We start from the raw sequence: 24,591 nt of genomic DNA, 5'->3' as shown, positions 1-24,591 counted from the left end.
ACCCCATATCAAAAGTGCAAGCGAGAGGACAAAATAAACGATCGCTGCTCACTCTTGCTGCTTGTTGTCACTTCTTCTGCAGCCGAGTAGTCGCAAGAAGGATCACTAGCGCCCTCTACCACCAGGAGGCGGGAGTCATTTAATGACTCATATTTGACACACGCAGCTACGGTATATAAATAAAACATAGCTGCTTACTGTTCTTTTTAGCATATTCAATAGCTTGGACCTTAAATCCTACTGAATAGCTCTTAATCTTCTTCCCTTTATGCGATTTCAAATGATTGAAATCAGCCTCCACCATTTTGAAAATGATGACAGGTGAAGTGTCACTCGTGACGTGACGAGTTTGACCCGGTGGAAATTCTAGGCATATGATAAATATTTAGCAGAACGAGTTTGACCCGGCGGAAATTGTAGACATGCGCTATCAAAAATAATATTTTGCGAAACGAGTTTGACCCGGCGTTAATCCTGAGCCGGCGGTAATGCTAAGCACGCGCTAATTATTTTGCGAAACGAGTTCGACCCGGCAGTAATTCTAGGCCGGCGCATACTATAAGTCAAGGAAATATGGTAAATTCAACCAACTTTAGTTTCGTTAAAACTATTTACTTTATGGCCGTCAGCGAAGAGAAATCCCTAAATTTGGGGCGGTATAGCTCGGTTGGTAGAGTGGCCGTGTCAGCAACTTGAGGGTTGCAGGTTCGATTCCCGCTTCCACCATCCTAGTCACTGCCGTTGTGTCCTTGGGCAAGACACTTTACCCACCTGCTCCCAGTGCCACCCACACTGGTTTAAATGTAACTTAGATATTGGGTTTCACTATGTAAAGCGCTTTGAGTCACTAGAGAAAAGCGCTATATAAATATAATTCACAATTCACACAAATTAGCCGCACTGTTTTTATAAGCCGCAGGGTTCAAAGCGTCGGGAGAAAACGAGCAATATTTTTAAAGAAAAACAAACAAAAACTGCTTTTTAAGCACGTTCAACAGTTAACTGATAATATTGAACAATTTGGTTGAATGTAAACAAATACTAACATTTTTCTTTAGCCTACTGACCCTAACAGGTAACTTTATTCCGAAAATGTTCCGATTCCCAAGGCCCGACCGGAAAGATTTCCATTTTTAATCGGTCATTATAAATAAATGTAAGCCGACCAGAATAGCTCGGCTGACAGATCACCTGCTGAATGATGCAACGCGCCGGATAATTGATCTCAGACAGTTTCATCATCGGCTGCCCCAAAAACCCATGAATGAAAGATAAGTCATTATCACCTAAAATGTGATATCAGGATATATTTATCCTTCAATCTTCTTTGTGTGCGGTCGAGTGAGCACCTGCCGGTTCTTGTCATTCCACTCACATGACACTGCAGCACAAACACCAGAACCACAGAGAGGGAGCTTCTAAGTAGGAAGGAGAGAAAGAACTGGTCCAGTTGGGACCACAATGGGACCAAAAGTGGCACCTAGTCCTGCAGCTCCTGACTCAAAATACTCGCTGATCAATCAATGTTTATTCATATCACAAGTGTCTCAATTACGACATCCTCGGTTCAGATCCCACATAAGGGCAAGGAAAAACTCACAACCCCAGTGGGATGTCAATGGGAAAGACAATGAGAAACCTTGGAGAGGACCGCAGATGTGGCTCTATAGTCTCGGCAGGGTCTTTAAGGGTTCATGGGAGTTTGCCCGAATGGTCTACATGTGCTTTGTGGACTTGGAGGAGGCATTCGGCCGTCGGGGAGTGCTCAGAGAGTACGGGGTATCGGTCTAATTGTAGGATCAGTTTCAGAGCTTGGTCCGCATTGGTAAGTCGGACCCGTTTCCAGTGAGGGTTGGACTACGCCAAGGCTGCCCTTTGTGTTCATAACTTTTATGGACAGAATTTGTTGGCGCAGTCAAGGTTTTCAGGGGTTCTGGTTCGGTGGCTGCAGGATTAGGTCTCTGCTTTTTGCGGATGATGTGGTCCTGATGGCTTCATCTGGCCAGGATCTTCAGCTCTCACTGGATCGGTTGACTGGTATGAGAATCAGCACCTCCAAGTCCTGAGTCTATGGTTCTCGCCCGGAAAAGGGTGGAGTGGAATCTCCGGGTTGGGGAGGAGACCCTGCCCCAAGTGGAGGAGTTCAAGTACCTAGGAGTCTTGTTCACGAGTGGGGGAAGAGTGGATGGTGGGATCGATAGGCGGATCTTCAGTATTACGGACGCTATATCGATGCGTTGTGGTGAAGAAGGAGCTGAGCCGGAAGGCAAAGCTCTCAATTTACCGGTCGATCTACATTCCCATCCTCGCCTATGGTCATGAGCTCTGGGTCATGACCGAAAGGACAAGATCATGGGTACAAACGGCACAAATATGCTGGGTTCTCCCTTAGAGATAGGGTGAGAAGTTCTGCCATCCGGTAGGAGATCAAAGTAAAATTTCTGCTCCTCCACATGCAGAGGAACCAGATGAGGTGGTTCGGGTATCTGGTCAGGATGCAACCTGAACGCCTCCCTAGGGAGGTGTTTAGGGCACGTCCGACCGGTAGGAGGCCACGGGGAAGACCCAGGACACGTTGGGAAGACTATGTCTCCCGGCTGGCCTGGGAACGCCTCGGGATCCCCCGGGAGGAGCTGGACCAAGTGTCAAGGGCTCACTAGGGCTCTTTAGCGCCGCCCTAGTGGCTAGCTGGAGCTTTTTCAAAAATATAACTTTCTCCGACCTTCTAAGACGTGTTTTATGCCACTTCTTTTTCCGTCTCATTTTGTCCACCAAACTTTGAACCTTGTGTATGAATGCACAACGGTGAGTTTTGTTGATGTTATTAACTTGTGTGGAGTGATATGTCCCAGTTAGTTGGTGATGAACCCCATGATGCGGAGATGGAGGCAGGCATTGGATATGAAGACATGATTTAATATAAATAATAGAGCAAAAACAAACAAAAAGCAAGCATGTTGGCGGGATAACAAACTAAGGGAGCTAGCACTGGGAGCTAAAAAAAAACAAAAAGGAACTTTAGCATGGAAGGTAGTGGAAAACAAACAGAAAAACTGGAAATAGCTAATGCTAACAGAAACAGCTTACCGCTACGACGACCAGGACAAAACGTAGCACGACAGGTAGTAGCTGTAACAAAATGACACGACAAGAGTGACATGTGGCAACGACGATGCAATACAATACAATGATCCAGCACTGACTTGGAGGAACAAAGCAGGTAAAATAGGAGCTGGCCGATTGACATCAGGTGTGACCCGATGCCAATCAGCCGCAGCTGAGTGAAAACAAACAGGAAGCTGAACCAAAATAAGAGCACTAGACAGGAAATACTAAACACAGAGGAAACAGACAAATGCAGAGGAAAAAAAACTAAAACATAGACAAACTGTCAGGGGAAAGCCTGACATGACTGTCCAGAGTCGAGACCCAGGATGGACCGCTCGTCGGGACCCAGGATGGACCGCTCGCCTGTATCGGTTGGGGACATCTCTACGCTGCTGATCCGCTTGAGATGGTTTCCTGTGGACGGGACTCTCACTGCTGTCTTTGGAGCCACTATGGATTGAACTTTCACAGTATCATGTTAGACCCGCTCGACATCCATTGCTTTCGGTCCCCTAGAGGGGGGGGGGGGGGGTTGCCCACATCTGAGGTCCTCTCCAAGGTTTCTCATAGTCAGCATTGTCACTGGCGTCCCACTGGATGTGAATTCTCCCTGCCCACTGGGTGTGAGTTTTCCTTGCCCTTTTGTGAGTTCTTCCGAGGATGTTGTAGTCGTAATGATTTGTGCAGACCTATGAGACATTTGTGATTTGGGGCTATATAAATAAACATTGATTGATTGATTGATTGATAATCAGACATATTTGGTCACTGCATGACTGTAAGCTAATCGATGCTAACATGCTATTTAGGCTAGCTGTATGTAAATATTGCACTACTATACCTCATTTAGTTTCCTTTAAGTCCTCACAATTCAATTTATATCTAATGAGACAATCTGTATGTCATATGGCTTTTAATTTTTTCCGCTACACACAGATTTGTTTTTGTATTTTTAGTCCAATATGGCTTTTTCAACATTTTTGCTTCTCGACCCCTGGGCTAGGGAGAGGGAAGTCTGGGGCTTCTCTGCTTAGGCTGCTGCCCCCGCGACCTGACCTCGGATAAACAGAAAAAGATGGAGGGATGGCTAAGTGTTAGCATGCTAGCATTTTAGCCAACTTTATAGATAATGTTACTTGGCACTTTTTACTAGCATGCTGACAGTTAGCATTTTGGCTCTTAAGCCAGTTTTTAAAGGTAACAAAATAAAATAAAATGGATATTTTTTACTATCAAAATATGAGAAATGGTGGGAAAATACTTCAAAATTGAGGGGAATTTGTGGATTGTTTTTAGACTACTCACAGTCTAAAAACATCTGCATCAGCGTATCTTACCTGGTGAGGATATTTATGACGGGTATTAGCACACAATGCTTAACACACACACACACACACATGAACGCACACACACACACACAGGTGTTGTGTTTCAGGTGTTGAGTTTAGTGTGTCAACAGAAAAGTGCTGACTTAACACAAAAGCTGAGGTCACATGACCACAAAACGCTCATGCGACCAAAGAGGGAGGGGCTAAAAGTGATGAGACCACCTCACAGGACCCGGACAGGTAACCGGGCTGGACTTTTTTCTTTCCGAGGGGGGGAAACAAAGAGCTTGACGATATCGCCATGACTTTGTTGCGTTTGTATGACCTTTCATGAGTGACGTGTGCGTTTGTGTGTCATGAAGGGCACGGTGGACTTGGAGCGGGAGGACGGCGAGGAGTGTGAGGAGAACATGGAGGTGTTTGACGACAGCAGCTCCAGCCCCTCGGGAACACTTCGGAACTACCCGCTAACCTGCAAAGTGATCTACTCCTACAAGGTATGCCGCAAAACCGCGTCGTCGATCCACGTTGCGAAGCCGCTTCTAAGGCACTAACCCTCACCTCCAAGGCGGAAAATGAACTTAAGTTTCTTCCAAGTAGCGTTATCACTGAAGGACTAGAGGATAAGGAATGGCTATGCACGTTACACACACACACAGAGCAGTACGACACAAGGAGCTAAACGTTGAACTTCAATGCATTTGATCCAAATGTCGATAATATTGATACCTGGTACAGTGGAACCTCGATTTACGGACTTAATTGGTTTTTGAACATGGTTCGTCGATCAAAAAGTTTGTATAGTGAAGTCAATTTTACCCCTAAAAAACAATGTAAACATAAATAATTGCTTCTAGCACACACACATACACATATATATATATATATATATATATATATATATATATATATATATATATATATGTATATATATATGTATATATATATATATATATGTATATATATATATATATGTGTATGTGTGTATATATATGTATGTATATATATATATGTATATATATATATTTATATATATGTATGTATATATGTATATATGTATATTTATGTATATGTATGTATATATATATGTATGTATGTATGTATATATATATGTGTATATACATATATATATATATATATATATATATATATATATATACACACACACACATATATATACATGCATATATACATATATGTACACATATATATATACATATAATATATATATACACGTATACACATATACAGTACAAATATAGTATATACACATGTATATACGTACATATATGTATACATATATATTTATATGTGTGTATATGTATATATATATTGTATATGTATTTATGTGTACATGTATATATGTATGTGTATATGTATATATATGTATACATATATATACATATGCACATATATATGTGTATATACTATAAATGTATATATATATATTTATATATATATATATGTGTGTGTGTATATATTATATATGTATATATATGTGTACATATATGTTTATACGTATGTATATATGTGTATATATGTATATATATACAGTATGTATATATATATATATATATATATATATATATATATATATATATATATATATATATATATATATATATATATATATATGTATATGTACCAAAATGGATACATGGATGATACAGCAGAGGATTGGGAGAATGTCATGTGGTCAGATGAAACCAAAATAGAACTTTTTGGTATAAACTCAACTCGTCGTGTTTGTAGGAAGAAGAGTACTGAGTTGCATCCCAAGAACACCAGACCTACTGTGAAGCATGGGGGTGGAAACATCATGCTTTGGGGCTGTTTTTCTGCTAAGGGGACAGGACGATTGATCCGTGTTAAGGAAAGAATGAATGGGGCCATGTATCGTGAGATTTTGAGCCAAAACCTCCTTCCATCAGTGAGAGCTTTGAATGGTTGACCAAATACTTATTTTCCACCATAATTTACAAATAAATTCTTTAAAATTCTTACAATGTGAATTCCTGGATTTTTTTTTCACATTCTGTCTCTCACAGGTGAAGTGTACCTATGATGAAAATTACAGACCTCTGTCATCATTTTAAGTGGGAGAACTTGCACAATCGCTGGCTGACTAAATATTTTTCTGCCCCACTGTAGATATCTACATATATACACATACATACATACATACATGTATATATATATACTGTATATATATATACACATATATATATATAATAAATTTAACAGATTTTTCAGGCACACACCTGAGAGTAATATATTTTGGTATTTGATGCATTTTACCGTTAGCATTTTAGTACGCTAGCACTAGCATGCTTGCTTTTTTTTGGTATTTCACTATGATCTGGTGTGTATTTATATAGCACTTTACGTGGCATGACACCCAAAGCGTAATGCATTAATGCTAACTGTTAGCATGCTGGCTTTATTCGCTCATTCTGCTTGTATATTTTTTTTTTTTTTTACCAGACGCTATCTGTCCGGCGTGCTAACTGTTAGCATTCGAGCTCGGCTTGGGCTCTCGAGCGTTCACATGTAATTTCTATTGAAATTGCAATTTTGTAGATTTAAAAAAAAAAAACCTCCATATTGTACTGGTTTTAAAGGTGAAACACTACCAAAATTCTCTTATTCGTCGGTCTGTGGCCCTCAGTGGGGAAAAGGGTTTGGACGCCCCTGTTTTAATAACTTGCTATAAAACATTTTCACGTCTGAAATATATTGTCAAAGTATCGGATCTGATCTGAGGTCAAAAATGTTGACTGGGGCATACCTCGTATCCATCCATTTCCTACCGCTTGTCCCTTTTGTGAACATGAACGGCAAAGGAGCCAGTAATGTTTTATTGAAAATGTACTTAAGCTACAATCCCTGCTGTGGTGAAGACTTGTGTGTCCATTATTGTCCACCAGGCCTCGCAACCAGATGAGTTAACTATTGATGAACAGGAGATGCTGGAAGTGATTGAGGACGGGGACATGGAGGACTGGGTCAAGGTGGGTGAACACACACACACACACACACACACACACATACACATAATCACACAGCAGTTGTGCGTGAAAAACAAGATGTAGGTGACACTAATACGTAACTACGGAAACAAACAGGAAGTGCCACCAGGAACTAAGGAAGACAAATACTACACACACACACACACACACACACACACACACACACACACACACACACACACACACACACATAATCACAGAGCAGTTGCGCGTGAAAAACAAGATGTAGGTGACACTAATACGTAACTACGGAAACAAACAGGAAGTGCCACCAGGAACTAAGGAAGACAAATACTACACACACACACACACACACACACACACACACACACACACACACACACACACACACACATAATCACAGAGCAGTTGCGCGTGAAAAACAAGATGTAGGTGACACTAATACGTAACTACGGAAACAAACAGGAAGTGCCACCAGGAACTAAGGAAGACAAATACTACACACACACACACACACACACACACACACACACACATAATCACACAGCAGTTGCGCGTGAAAAACAAGATGTAGGTGACACTAATACGTAACTACGGAAACAAACAGGAAGTGCCACCAGGAACTAAGGAAGACAAATACTACACACACACACACACACATAATCACACAGCAGTTGCGCGTGAAAAACAAGATGTAGGTGACACTAATACGTAACTACGGAAACAAACAGGAAGTGCCACCAGGAACTAAGGAAGACAAATACTACACACACACACACACACACACACACACATAATCACAGAGCAGTTGCGCGTGAAAAACAAGATGTAGGTGACACTAATACGTAACTATGGAAACAAACAGGAAGTGCCACCAGGAACTAAGGAAGACAAATACTACACACACACACACACACACACATAATCACAGAGCAGTTGCGCGTGAAAAACAAGATGTAGGTGACACTAATACGTAACTACGGAAACAAACAGGAAGTGCCACCAGGAACTAAGGAAGACAAATACTACACACACACACACACACACACACACACATAATCACAGAGCAGTTGCGCGTGAAAAACAAGATGTAGGTGACACTAATACGTAACTACGGAAACAAACAGGAAGTGCCACCAGGAACTAAGGAAGACAAATACTACACACACACACACACACACACACACACACACACATAATCACAGAGCAGTTGCGCGTGAAAAACAAGATGTAGGTGACACTAATACGTAACTACGGAAACAAACAGGAAGTGCCACCAGGAACTAAGGAAGACAAATACTACACACACACACACACATAATCACAGAGCAGTTGCGCGTGAAAAACAAGATGTAGGTGACACTAATACGTAACTACGGAAACAAACAGGAAGTGCCACCAGGAACTAAGGAAGACAAATACTACACACACACACACACACACACACACACACACACACACATAATCACAGAGCAGTTGCGCGTGAAAAACAAGATGTAGGTGACACTAATACGTAACTACGGAAACAAACAGGAAGTGCCACCAGGAACTAAGGAAGACAAATACTACACACACACACACACACACACACACATAATCACACAGCAGTTGCGCGTGAAAAACAAGATGTAGGTGACACTAATACGTAACTACGGAAACAAACAGGAAGTGCCACCAGGAACTAAGGAAGACAAATACTACACACACACATCCACACACACACATAATCACAGAGCAGTTGCGTGTGAAAAACAAGATGTAGGTGACACTAATACGTAACTACGGAAACAAACAGGAAGTGCCACCAGGAACTAAGGAAGACAAATACTACACACACACACACACACAAACACACACACACACATAATCACAGAGCAGTTGCACGTGAAAAACAAGATGTAGGTGACACTAATACGTAACTACGGAAACAAACAGGAAGTGCCACCAGGAACTAAGGAAGACAAATACTACACACACACACACACACACACACACACACACACACACATACACATAATCTCAGAGCAGTTGCGCGTGAAAAACAAGATGTAGGTGACACTAATACGTAACTACGGAAACAAACAGGAAGTGCCACCAGGAACTAAGGAAGACAAATACTACACACACACACACGCACACACACACACACACACACACACACACACACACACACACACACACACACACACACACACACACACACACACGTATTTCTGACCTTCTGGAGACCTGAGAAAAATGCCTACCTCTTTAGGACTATGTTGTGAAAAATGAGTTGGAATTTCACAAGAAAAAGGTCACAATTTCACAAGAAAAACTGAGGATTTTGGCAGTATTGTAATACAAGTCGTAATTTTACTCAACGCAAGTCAAAATTTTACAAGAAAAAAAATGAACATTTGTGCAGTAATATGATAAAAGTTGGAATTTTATCAAATAATAGTCACAATTTTACAAGAAAAGCTTAAAATGTTGACAGTTTTTGTGACGCTTTGCTGGCATTTTGGTGATGCGGGTGCGTTCTCTCGTTGATGCAGTCGGATAAGACACGGCGTGAAGAAAAGAAATTAAGATTTATTTAAACTATAAAACAGACTAAGAACAAAAACACTTGCACAAGGCACTAAAGAGAAAACCAACAGAACTAGCATGGGAGCTGGAAAGAACAAAAGGCGCTAGCATGTGAGCTAGGGAAGCAAACAGAGGAATAGCGTGGAAGCTAACAAATATAAAATTACTTTTACCACAATCGGGGATAACGACGTCACCTGTTGCATCGGACAGCAAACTAGACTGCGAGACCGAATAAACAAAAAGGGCAGGCTTAAATAAAGGAGATAATCACAGAGCAGGTGCGCGTCAAAAACAAGATGTAGGTGACACTAATACATAACTATGGCGACGGAAACAAACAGGAAGTGCCACCAGGAACTAAGGAAGACAAATACTAAACAGAATGTGAAACAAAGATGGAACAAAAACAGAATATGACATGATCCAAGTAGCGGATCATGACAGTTTTATTAAAAGGGTCGTCATTTTACTCGACAAAAGTCACAATTTTCTAAAAAAAAAAAAAAACTTTAAAATGTTGACAATATTATAATAATAATCAGAATTTCACTTATGACAAAAGTCATAATTTTAATCAAAAAATTTCACAATTTTACAAGAACAACAAAAAAGTTGATAACATTGTGATAAAGATCCGAATTTTATATGACAAATGTCACCATTTTGCATGAAAAAGTAATAATTTTTACATAAATTAATGTTTACGTGAAAATATTGCAATATTACAGAAACAAAAAGGGCAGGCTTAAATAAAGGAGATAATCACAGAGCAGGTGCGCGTGAAAAACAAGATGTAGGTGACACTAATACGTAACTATGGCAACGGAAACAAACAGGAAGTGCCACCAGGAACTAAGGAAGAAAAATACTAAACAGGATGTGATACAAAGACGGAACAAAAACAGAATATGACATGATCCAAGTAGCGGATCATGACAGTTTTATTAAAAGGGTCGTCATTTTACTCGACAAAAGTCACAATTTTATTTAAAAAAAAAAAAAAACTGTAAAATGTTGACAATATTATAACAATAATCAGAATTTCACTTATGACAAAAGTCATAATTTTAATCAAAAAATGTCACTATTTTATAAGAACAACAAAAAAGTTGATAATATTGTGATAAAGATCAGAATTTTATATGACAAATGTCACCATTTTGCATGAAAAAGTAATAATTTTTTACATAAATTAATGTTTACGAGAAAATATTGCAATATTACAGAAACAGAAGGAATATGAGAAATTATTCCCAATTTTATAAGAAAAAATCCGACTCGTGGGAAAAAAACTGCTTTTAGTTCATTTTATTAATTTTTTTTCTTTGTAATTGATTTTTAATCTTCATTATTTACTTCAAGTTATTACAGTATGTCTTTATATACATATTTATTTTATTTTTGTTGTTCATTTTGGCCAAAGGGGGCGCATTTCAATTTCTTACACACACTTGTTATTTCATATGTAGACCAGAGGGGGAGAACTTCACATTTTTACACACACTTGTTATTTCATATGTTGACCAGAGGGGGAGCACTTCAAATATGTACACACACTTGTTATTTCATATGTTGACCAGGGGGAGCACTTCACATTTTTACACACACTTGTTATTTCATATGTTGACCAGAGGGGGAGCACTTCAAATTTTTACACACACTTGTTATTTCATATGTTAACCAGAGGGGGAGCGCTTCACAATTTTACACACACTTGTTATTTCATATGTTAACCAGAGGGGAAAAACTTCACATTTTTACACACACTTGTTTTTTCATATGTTGACGAGAGGGGAATAACTTCACATTTTTACACACACTTGTTGATACATATATTGACTAGAGGGGGAGCACTTCACATTTTTACACACACTTATTACATATGTTGACCAGAGTGGGAGCACTTCACATTTTTACACACACTTGTTATTTCATATGTAGGCCAGATGGGGAGCACTTCAAGTTTTTACCCATACTTGTTATTTCATATGTTGACCAGAGGGGAAAAACTTCACATTTTTACACACACTTGTTTTTTCATATGTTGACGATAGGGGAATAACTTCACTTTTTTACACACACTTCTTGATACATATATTGACTAGAGGGGGAGCACTTCACATTTTTACACACACTTGTTTTTTCATATGTAGGCCAGAGGGGGAGCACTTCAAGTTTTTACCCACACTTGTTATTTCATATGTTGGCCATCGGTGAAAAACTTAAATTTTTACACACATTTGTTATTCCATATGTTGACCAGAGGGGGAGCACTTCACATTTTTACACACACTTGTTATTTCATATGTTGACCAGAGGGGGAGCACTTCACATTTTTACACACATTTGTTAGTTCATATGTTGACCAGAGGGGGAGAACTTCACATTTTTACACACACTTGTTATTTCATATGTTGACCAGAGGGGAGCACTTCAAATTTTTACACACACTTGTTATTTCATATGTTGACCAGAGGGGAAAAACTTCACATTTTTACACACACTTGTTTTTCATATGTTGACAAGAGGGGAATAACTTCACATTTTTACACACACTTGTTGATACATATATTGACTAGAGGGGGAGCACTTCACATTTTTACACACACTTGTTATTACATATGTTGACCAGAGTGGGAGCACTTCACATTTTTATACACACTTGTTAGTTCATATGTTGACCAGAGGGGAGAAACTTCACATTTTTACACACACTTGTTATTTCATATGTTGACCAGAGGGGAAAAACTTCACATTTTTACACACACTTGTTTTTTCATATGTTGACTAGAGGGGGAGCACTTCACATTTTTACACACACCTGTTATTACATATGTTGACCAGAGTGGGAGCACTTCACATTTTTACACACACTTGTTATTTCATATGTAGGCCAGAGGGGGAACACTTCAAGTTTGTACCCACACTTGTTATTTCATATGTTGACCAGAGGGGAAAAACTTCACATTTTTACACACACTTGTTTTTTCATATGTAGGCCAGAGGGGGAGCACTTCAAGTTTTTACCCACACTTGTTATTTCATATGTTGGCCATCGGTGAAAAACTTAAATTTTTACACACATTTGTTATTCCATATGTTGACCAGATGGGGAGCACTTCACATTTTTACACACAATTGTTATTTCATATGTTGGCCAGAGGGGGAAAACTTCACAGTTTTACACACACTTGTTATTACATATGTTGACCAGAGGGGGAGCATTTCACATTTTTACACACTTTTGTTATTTCATATGTTGGCCAGAAGGGGAGCACTTCACATTTTTACACACACTTGTTATTTCATATGTTGACCAGAGGGGAAAAACTTCACATTTTTACACACACTTGTTTTTTCATATGCAGGCCAGAGGGGGAGCACTTCAAGTTTTTACCCACACTTGTTATTTTATATGTTGGCCATCGGTGAAAAACTTAAATTTTTACACACATTTGTTATTCCATATGTTGACCGGATGGGGAGCACTTCACATTTTTACACACAATTGTTATTTCATATGTCGGCCAGACGGGGAAAACTTCACAGTTTTACACACACTTGTTATTACATATGTTGACCAGAGGGGGAGCATTTCACATTTTTACACACTTTTGTTATTTCATATGTTGGCCAGAAGGGGAGCACTTCACATTTTTACACACACTTGTTATTTCATATGTTGACCTGAGGGGTAAAACTTCACATTTTTACAGACACTTATTACATATATTGACCAGAGGGGGAGCAATTCAAATTTTTACACTCTCTTGTTATTTCATATGTTGACCAGATGGGGAGCACTTCACATTTTTACACACACTTGTTATTTCATATGTCGGCCAGAGGGGAAAAACTTCACAGTTTTACACACACTTGTTATTACATATGTTGACCAGAAAGGGAGCACTTCAAATTTTTACACTCTCTTGTTATTTCATATGTTGACCAGAGGTGAGCACTTCACATTTTTACATGCACTTGTTATTTTATATGTTGGCAAGAGGGGAAAAACTTCACATTTTTACACACACTTGTTATTCAATATGTTGACCAGAGTGGTAGCACTTTCAATTTTTTACACACACTTGTTATTTCATATGTTGACCAGAGGTGAGCACTTCACATTTTTACAATCACTTGTTATTTCATGTGTTGGCCAGAGGGGAAAAACTTCCCATTTTTACACACACTTGTTATTTTATATGTTGACCAGAGTGGGAGCACTTTCATTTTTTTACACACACTTGTTACTTCATATGTTGACCAGAGGGGGAGCACTTCACATTTTTACGCACACTTGTTAGTTCATATGTTGACCAGAGGGGAGAAACTTCACATTTTTACACACACTTGTTATGTCATATGTTGACCAGAGGGGAAAAACTTCACATTTTTACACACACTTGTTATTACATATGTCGGCCAGAGGGGGAAAACTTAACATTCTTACACACACTTGTTATTTCATATGTTGACCAGAGGGGATCCCTTCAAGTTTTTACACAAACTTGATATTATTCAACTGTTTGTGCCGTCCAATCCCGCTTTGTCTGGAGTGACGTCCCGAAATCTTTGCACGTGTCCCCGCAGGCTCGCAATAAAGTCGGACACGTGGGTTATGTTCCCGAGAAGTATCTGCAGTTTCCCGCCTCCAACAGTTTGCTGAGCATGCTTCAGTCCCTGGCAACGCTGGACGCTCGCTCGCACACTTCTTCCAATTCCACCGAGCCAGAGTTGCACTCCGGCTGCATCAACGGAGATGTTAACAGTAAGGATTGTGACTAGCATAGCACAACTGTACTACAACCACATGTTGTTGAGGCACTAGTGTTGTTTTCGGTACCGGTACCAAATTGTATTTCGATACTTTTCGATACTTTTCTAAATGAAGGGGACCACAAAAAATGGCATCCTCCAAGGACAAAGGTACGAATGCTCTCCCTGACCACCTGAGGGCACCACAGACTGTGGATGCTTTTTAAAAAGGCTTAAAAACCCTTTAAAAAAAAAAAAAAAAAAAAAAGCATTTTGTTTAGATATATGCGTGCTAGTTATAGTTTTTATTTTTATTTTTTTAAATGATCTTTTTATTCATTGTTTTACTGTAAAAAAACGGTGGTATTGTTATGCTATTCATTATAGTACACTGTAAAATCTAAAGTTGTTGTTTTTACGGTAAAATCCCGGAAGCTAAATTGCCAGAATTTTACTGTAAAAATTCAGTTTTATATTTGCAGTAAAAAAAAAAAAAAATACTGTAAAATTCTATCAACTGAGTTGCCACTTTTTTTTTTACTGTAAAACATGGTGGTACTGTTTTGCTATTCACAATAGCACATGGTAAAATCCGGAAACTAAGTTTCCAGAGTTTTCCTGTAAAAATGCAGTTTTATATTTACAGTAATAAAAAAAAAACACTGTAAAATTCTATCAACTGAGTTGCCACTTTTTTTTTTACTGTAAAACACGGTGGTACTGTTTTGCTATTCACAATAGTACACGGTAAAATCCACGGTTGTGGTTTTTACGGTAAAATCCGGAAGCTAAGTTGCCAGAATTTTACTGTAAAAATGCAGTTTTATATTTACAGTAAAAAAATAAAAAAAAAACACTGTAAAATTCTATCAACTGAGTTGCCAGTATTTTATACTGTAAAACACGGTGGTACTGTTTTGCTATTAACAATAGTACATGGTAAATTCCGGAAGCTAAGTATCCAGAATTTTACTGTAAAAATGCAGTTTTATATTTACAGCAAAAAAAAAAAAACACTGTAAAATTCTATCAACTGAGCTGCCAGTTTTTTATACTGTAAAACACGGTGGTACTGTTTTGTTATTCACAATAGTACACGGTAAAATCTACAGTTGTCGTTTTTACGGTAAAATCCCGGCAGCTAAATTGCCAGAATTTTACTGTAAAAATGCAGTTTTATATTGTAGTAAAAAAACACTGTAAATTTCAATCAACTGAGCTGCCAGTTTTTTACTGTAAAAATAGTGGTACTGTTTTGCTGTTCACAATAGTACACGGTAAAATCTACAGTTGTCGCTTTACGGTAAAATCCCTGCAGCTGAGTTGCCAGAATTTTACTGTAAAAATGCAGTTTTATCTCTACAGTAAAAATAAACACTGTAAAATTCTATCAACTGAGGTGCCAGTTTTTTACTGTAAAAAACGATGGTAATGTTATGCTATTCACAATAGTACACGGTAAAATCTACAGTTGTCGTTTTTATGGTAAAATCCGGCAGCTAAATTGCCAGAATTTTACTGTAAAAATGCAGTTTTATCTCTACTGTAAAAAAAACACTGTAAAATTCTATCAACTGAGGTGCGAGTTTTTTACTGTAAAAAACGGTGGTACTGTTATGCTATTCACAATAGTACACGGTAAAATCTACAGTTGTCGTTTTTACGGTCAAATCCGGCAGCTAAGTTGCCAGAATGTTACTGTAAAAATACAGTTTTATCTCTACAGTAAAAAAAAAAAAAAAAACACTCTAAAATTCTATCAACTGAGTTGCCACTTTTTTTACTGTAAAACACGATGGTACTGTTTTGCTATTCACAATAGTACACGGTAAAATCCACGGTTGTGGTTTTTCCGGTAAAATCCAGAAGGTAAGTTGCCAGAATTTTACTGTAAAAATGCAGTTTTATATTATAGTAAAAAAACACTGTAAATTTCAATCAACTGAGCTGCCAGTTTTTTACTGTAAAAATAGTGGTACTGTTTTGCTGTTCACAATAGTACACGGTAAAATCTACAGTTGTCGCTTTACGGTAAAATCCCTGCAGCTGAGTTGCCAGAATTTTACTGTAAAAATGCAGTTTTATCTCTACAGTAAAAATAAACACTGTAAAATTCTATCAACTGAGGTGCCAGTTTTTTACTGTAAAAAACGATGGTACTGTTATGCTATTCACAATAGTACACAGTAAAATCTACAGTTGTCGTTTTTATGGTAAAATCCGGCAGCTAAATTGCCAGAATTTTACTGTAAAAATGCAGTTTTATCTCTACAGTAAAAAAAAAACAAAAAAAACACTGTAAAATTTTATCAACTGAGGTGCCAGTTTTTTACTGTAAAAAACGGTCGTACAGTTATGCTATTCACAATAGTAGACGGGAAAATCTACAGTTGTCGTTTTTACGGTAAAATCCGGCAGCTAAATTGCCAGGATTTTACTGTAAAAATGCAGTTTATATTTACAGTAAGAACACTGTAAAATTCTATCAACTGAGCTGCCGGTTTTTTACGGAAAAAAACGGTGGTACTGTTTTGCTATTCACAATAGTAGACGGCAAAATCTACAGTTGTGGTTTTTACGGTCAAATCCGGCAGCTAAGTTGCCAGAATTTTACTGTAAAAATGCAGTTTTATATTTACAGTAAAAAAAAATAAAAAACTGTAAAATTCTATCAACTGAGTTGGTACTTTGTTTTACTGTAAAACACGGTGGTACTGTTTTGCTATTCACAATAGCACATGGTAAAATCGGAAGCTAAGTTTCCAGAATTTTACTGTAAAAATGCAGTTTTATATTTACAGTAAAAAAAAAAAAAAACACTGTAAAATTATATCAACAGGGTTTCCAGTTTTTTTTTACTGTAAAACACGGTGATACTGTTTTGATATTTACAATAGTACATGGTAAAATCCGGAAGCTAAGTTTCCAAAATTTTACTGTAAAAATGCAGTTTTATCCATCCATCCATTTTCTACCGCTTATTCCCTTTTGGGGTCGCGTGGGGCACTGGCACCTATCTCAGCTACAATCGGGCGGAAGGCGGGGTACACCCTAGACAAGTTGCCACCTCATCGCAGGGCCAATATATTTACAGTAAAAAAAAAAAACCCAAAACACTAAAATTCTATCAACTGAGTTTCCAGTTTTTTTTACTGTAAAACACGGTGTTACTGTTTTGCTATTCACAATAAAACACGGTTAAATCTACAGTTGTGGTTTTTACGGTCAAATCCGGCAGCTAAGTTGCCAGAATTTTACTGTGAAAATGCAGTTTTATATTTACAGTAAAAAATTTAAAAAAAAAGTAAAATTCTATCAACTGAGCTGCCAGTTTTTTACTGTAAAACACGGTGGTACTGTTATGCTATTCACAATAGTACACGGCAAAATCTACAGTTGTGGTTTTTACGGTCAAATCCAGCAGCTAAGTTGCCCAAATTTTTCTGTAAAAATACGGTCTTATCTCTACAGTAAAAAAAAACAAAAAAAACACTGTAAAATTTTATCAACTGAGGTGCCAGTTTTTTACTGTAAAAAACGGTGGTACTGTTTTGCTATTCACAATAGTACACGGCAAAATCTACAGTTGTGGTTTTTTACGGTCAAATCCGTCAGCTAAGTTGCCCAAATTTTTCTGTAAAAATACGGCCTTATCTCTACAGTAAAAAAAACAAAAAAAACACTGTAAAATTTTATCAACTGAGGTGCCAGTTTTTTACTGTAAAAAACCGTGGTACTGTTATGCTATTCACAATAGTACACTATAAAATCTACAGTTGTCGTTTTTACAGTAAAATCCGGCAGCTATGTTGCCAGAATTTTACTGTAAAAATGCAGTTTTATATTTACAGTAAAAAAAAACAAAAAAAAACACTGTAAAATTCTATCAACTGAGTTGCCAGTTTTTTTTACTATAAAACACGCTGGCACTGTTTTTGCTATTCACAATAAAACCAGGTAAAATCTTCAGTTGGGGTTTTTACGGTCAAATCCGGCATTTAAGTTACCAGAATTTTACTGTGAAAATGCAGTTTTATATTTACAGTAAAAAAAAAAAAAAAAAGTAAAATTCTATCAACTCAGCTGCCAGTTTTGTACCGTGAAAAACAATAGTACTGTTTTTTTTCTCCCATTTACAGTAACATGCTTAAAAAAAACACTGTCAATTTTACGGTAAAATTTTTGCGACTGACCTGTCATTTTTTACTGTAAAATCTACCATTTTTTTTTACATTGTACATAAAAAAACAAATCATCAAATGCATAGGCAATTGTGTAATAATATCATTGCCGGTTAGAAGTGGCCCCCGGAGGGCAAACATAACTGCGATGTGGCCCTCAATTAAAAGGATGTATAGTGTTCCATTTTGCTCAAAAATGGACGAATATTCCTCTAACAAACTCCATTTGTAAAAAAGGTATAATTATAGGAAAACTGGAGTTTTTGCCCGTTATTCACAATGAACAAATATTGACGTTCTAAATAGTGAAAGCATTATTTATGTCTTCTTCTTCGCATTATTTTCTGCACAAATGTGCTTATCTAATAAATCTAATCCATTATTATTATTATTCCCCCCGCAGTGGTGTTCGTGCGGGCGCTGTACGATTACGAGGGCCAGGCGGAGAGGAGCTGACGTTCGCGGAGGGAGCGGTGATTCGCCTCCTGAGCCGAGACACGCAGACCGACGACGGCTTCTGGGAGGGGGAGCTCAACGGACGGGTGGGCGTTTTCCCCTCGGTTTTGGTGGAGGATCTGACGGAGAACGGCGAGACCGGTGTGGGAGGGCCCAACGGAATACAGGTAGAGTACCGCCCATACAGAAGTCTCACTGTTATGTTCAGTACCTGCAGTGTCAGGTTCAAACCCTGATGACATCTATTAAACAAGACAAGAAGCAAAGAATTAAACAGAGACAGAATTAAATTTGGCTCAATTTGAAGAGAGACGTCTGAGCTGTACTCTTCTACAGCCTCCCAGCAAAGATTGTACGCCGCCTCTTTTATTTGGACTTTTCCCTGATTGCATGACAATTGCTGTTTGTAAGGGACCGGGGGTCGTAAACAGCCATCGCCTTTGAATACAACGGTTTAAAAGAAAAGGTTGTAAACAGTTCACAGAAAAGGTCGTAAATACCGTATTTCCTTGAATTGCCGCCTCGCCTTGAGTCAAACTCGCTTCGCAAAATAATTCGCTCGACATCCATTGCTTTCCTCCTCTCCAAGGTTCTCATAGTCATTATTGTCACCGACGTCCCACTGGGTGTGAGTTTTCCTTGCCCTTATGTGGGCCTACCGAGGATGTCGTAGTGGTTTGTGTTGTGGTTTGTGCAGCCCTTGGAGACACTAGTGATTTAGGGCTATATAGGTAAACATTGATTGATTGATTGATTGATTGAGCGCATGCTTAGTATTACCGCCGGGTCAAACTCGTGACGTCACGAGTCACACTTCCCTCTGTCATCATTTTCAAAATGGGGGAGGCTGATTTCAATAATTTGAAATCGCATAAAGGGAAGAAGATTGAGAGCTATTCATTAGGATTTAAGGTCCAAGCTAAAAAGAACAGCAAGCAGCTTCGTTTTATTAATATACCGTAGCTGCGTGAATAATCTGAATAGTCTATTTTTTTTTTTGTAGTCCTTCACTCTCACTTTCCTCATCCACGAATCTTTCGTCCTCGCTCAAATTAATGGGGGAATCGTCGCTTTCTCGGTCCGAATCGCTCTAGCTGCTGGTGGCCATGATTGTAAACAATGTTCAGATGTGAGGAGCTCCACAACCCGTGACGTCACGCGCACACCGTCTGCTACTTCCGGTACAGGCAAGGCTTTTTTATTAGCGACCAAAAGTTGCGAACTTTATTGTCGATGTTCTCTACTAAATCCTTTCAGCAAAAATATGACAATATCGCAAAATGATCAAATATGACACAGAATGGACCTGCTATCCCCGTTTAAATAAAAAAAAAACTCATTTCAGTAGGCCTTTAAGTTGTTCAACAGTCCGGGGGTCTCCATTGTGGTATTTTAGGTCTGGACTACAGGCAGGCCAGTCTAGTACCGGCACTCTTTTACTACGAAGCCACGCTGATGTAACACGTGGCTTGGCATTGTCTTGCTGAAATAAGCAGGGGCGTCCATGATAACGTTGCTTGGATGGCAACACATGTTGCTCCAAAACCTGTATGGACCTTTCAGCATTAATGGTGCCTTCACAGATGTGTAAGTTACCCAGGCCTTTGGGCACTATTACACCCTCATACCATCACAGATGCTGCCTATTCAACTTTGCGCCTAGAACAATCCGGATGGTCCTTGTCCTCTTTGGTCCGGGGGACACGACGTCCACAGTTTCCAAAAAGCAATTTGAAGTGTGGACACAAAACACTTTTCCACTTTGCATCAGTCCATCTTAAATGAACTCGGGGCCCAGCGAAGCCGGCAACGTTTCTGGGTGTTGTTGATAAATGCCTTTCGCTTTGCATCGTAGAGTTTTAACTTGCACTTACAGATGTAGCAATGGACTGTAGTTACTGACAGTGTCTCCCCCCCCGCCCCTCTGCGTTCACATGCAGGAATTGTGTATTGAAAAGTCCCATTCTTCAGTTCCCAGCATTGATTGTGTGTGGAAAAAGTGTCTTATCCAAGTGCAGCACTGAGTTTACACTTCCTGCTGTGCCACTCGGCTTCCTCCGTGCTTGGTTCTGTCAGCGAGGCGTTCACTGACACCTCGTGACACCCCCCCCCCCCCCCCCCCCCCCCCCCCCCCACCCTTTGAGCAACAGGAAGGATACGGCCTCTCCCTTCCCAGATGCTTGGAGACATAATAAGTCCAAATAACACTTTTGAGTCATGCGTCCAGCACTTCCTGTCTTCGCTAATTATGAGGCAACTGTAATAATCAGGGGCGTTCAAAGTTTGTACACTGAAAATCAAAGCAAGCAGGGGCCATTATGATATTTTTCCTTTTCAAAACCACTGTATACAGAAAGTATTTGGCCCTTTGCCATTCCTAACCCATAGGGTTTAAATATGATGTGGGTCCACCTTTTGCAGCTATTACAGCTTCAACTCATCTGGGAAGGCTGTCCACAAGGTTGCGGAGTGCGTTTATAGGTATTTTCAACCATTCTTTTAAAAGTGCATTGGGGAGCTCACACACTGACGTTGGTGGAGAAGACCTGGCTCTCAGTCTCCGTTCTAATTCATCCCAAAGGTGTTTTATCGGGTTCAGGTCAGGACTCTGTGCAAGCCTGTCAAGTTCATCCACACCAGACTCTGTCATCCATGTCTTCATGGACCTTGCTTTGTGCACTGGTGCACAGTCATGTTGGACGAGGAAGGAGCCCGCTCTAAACTGTTCCCACAAGGTTGGAAGCATGGGATTGTCTAAAATATTTTGGTATCCTGGAGCATTCAAAGTTCCTTTTACTGGAACTAAGGGGCTAAGCCCAACTCCTAAAAACAAGGTTGGCCAAATACTTTTGGCAATATACTGTATATATTTTTAAGTGTGGGTGGCACTGGGAGCAGGTGGGTAGAGTGTCCTGCCCAAGGACACAACGGCAGTGACTGGGATGGCGGAAGTGGGGTTCGAACCTGGAACCCTCAAGTTATTGGCACGGCCCCTCTACCAACCGAGCTACTCGGTCGGTCGGTCGGTCGGTCGGTCGGTCGGTCGGTCGGTCGGTCGGTCGGTGTCGGTCGGTCGGTCGGTCGGTCGGTCGGTCGGTCGGTCGGCCGGTCGGTCGGCCGGTCGGTCGGTGAATTATATTTATATAGCGCTTCTCTCTTGTGACTCAAAGCGCTTTTACATATTGAAAGCCAATATCTAAGTTCCATTTAACCGAGCTACTTGGTCGGTCGGTCGGTCGGTCGGTCGGTCGGTGAATTATATTTATATAGCGCTTCTCTCTAGTGACTCAAAGCGCTTTTACATATTGAAAGCCAATATCTAAGTTCCATTTAACCGAGCTACTCGGTCGGTCGGTCGGTCGGTCGGTCGGTCGGTCGGTCGGTCGGTCGGTGAATTATATTTATATAGCGCTTCTCTCTTGTGACTCAAAGCGCTTTTACATATTGAAAGCCAATATCTAAGTTCCATTTAACCGAGCTACTCGGTCGGTCGGTCGGTCGGTCGGTCGGCGTCGGTGAATTATATTTATATAGCGCTTCTCTCTAGTGACTCAAAGCACTTTTACATATTGAAAGCCAATATCCAAGTTCAATTTAAAGCAGTGCGGGTGGCACTGAGAGCAGGTGGGTCAAGTGTCTTGCCCAAGGACACAACGGCAGCGACTAGGATGGTGGAAGTGGGGTTCGAACCTGGAACCCTCAAGTTATTGGCACGGCCCCTCTACCAACCGAGCTACTCGGTCGGTCGGTCGGTCGGTCGGTCGGTCGGTCGGTCGGTCGGTCGGTCGGTCGGTCGGTCGGTCGGTCGGTCGGTCGGTCGGTCTATATTTTTAAGTGTGGGTGGCACTGGGAGCAGGTGGGTAAAGTGTCCTGCCCAAGGACACAATGGCAGCGACTAGGATGGCAGAAGCGGGGATCGAACCTGCAACTCTCAAGTTGCTGGCACGGCCACTCTACCAACTGAGCCTGTTTACTATCATTGAATATTGTGTTATTTTTCATACAATGTGTCTTATCCTAAAGTTATTTTTTTCTTTTTAAAAGGCATGTTATATGTTAAAAAAAAAAGGTGCGTAAATTACATGTATTTAACTTATTTTAAATGGCTGATTTGGGAGTATTTAGAGTCAGGAGCTGCAGGACCAGGTCCAACTTTTGGTCCCAATTGAAGCAGTTCACTGTCACCAGTTCTTTCTCTCCAATTATTTGTTTCCTCCTGAAGGTGTCGCCCTCCACAAAGCTGCCATCCTGCCTTCCGCCTCTCCCGCTGTACGACCAGCCTCCCATCAGCCCTTTCACCAGCCCCGAGACCACCACGCCGCCGTCTCTGCCGCGCTCGCCCTCCGCCGCGCTCAACGGCGAGCACAAGCTCCCCATCCCCGCCGCCTCACACCGGACGCCGCTCACCACGCCGAGTAAGCCTCACTTCCCCTCCCGCCATGACACTTTCCGCCGTTCACCGCCACGTCTCTCTTCAGATCTAAGTTCCGGAAGGAGCCCGGTGTCGCCCGGCTTCCAGCTGCAGCCGCCCAGATGTGCGCCCGAGGGAGGCCCGGGGAAACTACGACCTGTTAGTATGCGGCCGGCATGTTTGCACACAACAATTCATGTTGACTCAACAAAGTCCACAGCATCAACAGATTACTGTCTTTTCTGGACCATAGGGCGGACCGCCGATGAATACCGTATTTCCTTGAATTGCCGCCGGGGCGCTAATTAATTTAAAACCTCTTCTCACTCCGGCGTTTACCAAAAGCATGCGGTAAATATAGGCCTGCGCTTATAAATTTGAGTGTGATGTAAGGATACCATCATGAAAAGCACATTTAATAAAAAAAACGTTACTATGGTCTTACCTTTACTTATAAATGAAGTCCATGCCAGCTCCTTCTGATCAAAAGCATCGATAACTTGTTTATAGAAGTCTTCCTTATCTTTCTTCAGTTTTAAAAGTCTCTCTGTCTCGATGGAGATCTTCCTTTATTACCTCCTGTTTCCATTGAAAGTCCAGTTTAGAAAACTGTTTTATTTTAGATATGTAATCCTCCATGTTAAAAGTGCAAGCGAGAGGAAAAAATCAACGATCGCTGCTTGTTGTCACTTCTTCTGCAGCCGAGTAGTCGCAAGAAGGATCACTAGCGCCCTCTACCACCAGGAGGCGGGAGTCATTTAATGACTCATATTTGACACACGCAG

General features: G+C 40.1%; 1 protein-coding gene across 1 annotated transcript in view; it reads left to right on the top strand.

Annotated features, from left to right (window-relative positions):
- Positions 1-24,115, top strand: part of LOC133564759 (F-BAR and double SH3 domains protein 2-like) — a 163,783-nt gene extending 139,668 nt beyond the window's left edge. The window contains 6 exon segments of the mRNA XM_061919244.1: positions 4,799-4,933; positions 7,364-7,447; positions 14,594-14,771; positions 19,343-19,381; positions 19,384-19,562; positions 23,618-24,115. Coding sequence (XP_061775228.1) covers positions 4,799-4,933; positions 7,364-7,447; positions 14,594-14,771; positions 19,343-19,381; positions 19,384-19,562; positions 23,618-24,115 — 1,113 coding nt within the window.
- Positions 24,116-24,591: the final 476 nt, after the last annotated feature.

Source organism: Nerophis ophidion, linkage group LG13 (assembly GCF_033978795.1).
Source record: "Nerophis ophidion isolate RoL-2023_Sa linkage group LG13, RoL_Noph_v1.0, whole genome shotgun sequence".
NCBI classification, from domain to species: Eukaryota; Metazoa; Chordata; class Actinopteri; order Syngnathiformes; family Syngnathidae; genus Nerophis; species Nerophis ophidion.
This window is presented reverse-complemented; position numbering and strand designations above follow the sequence as displayed.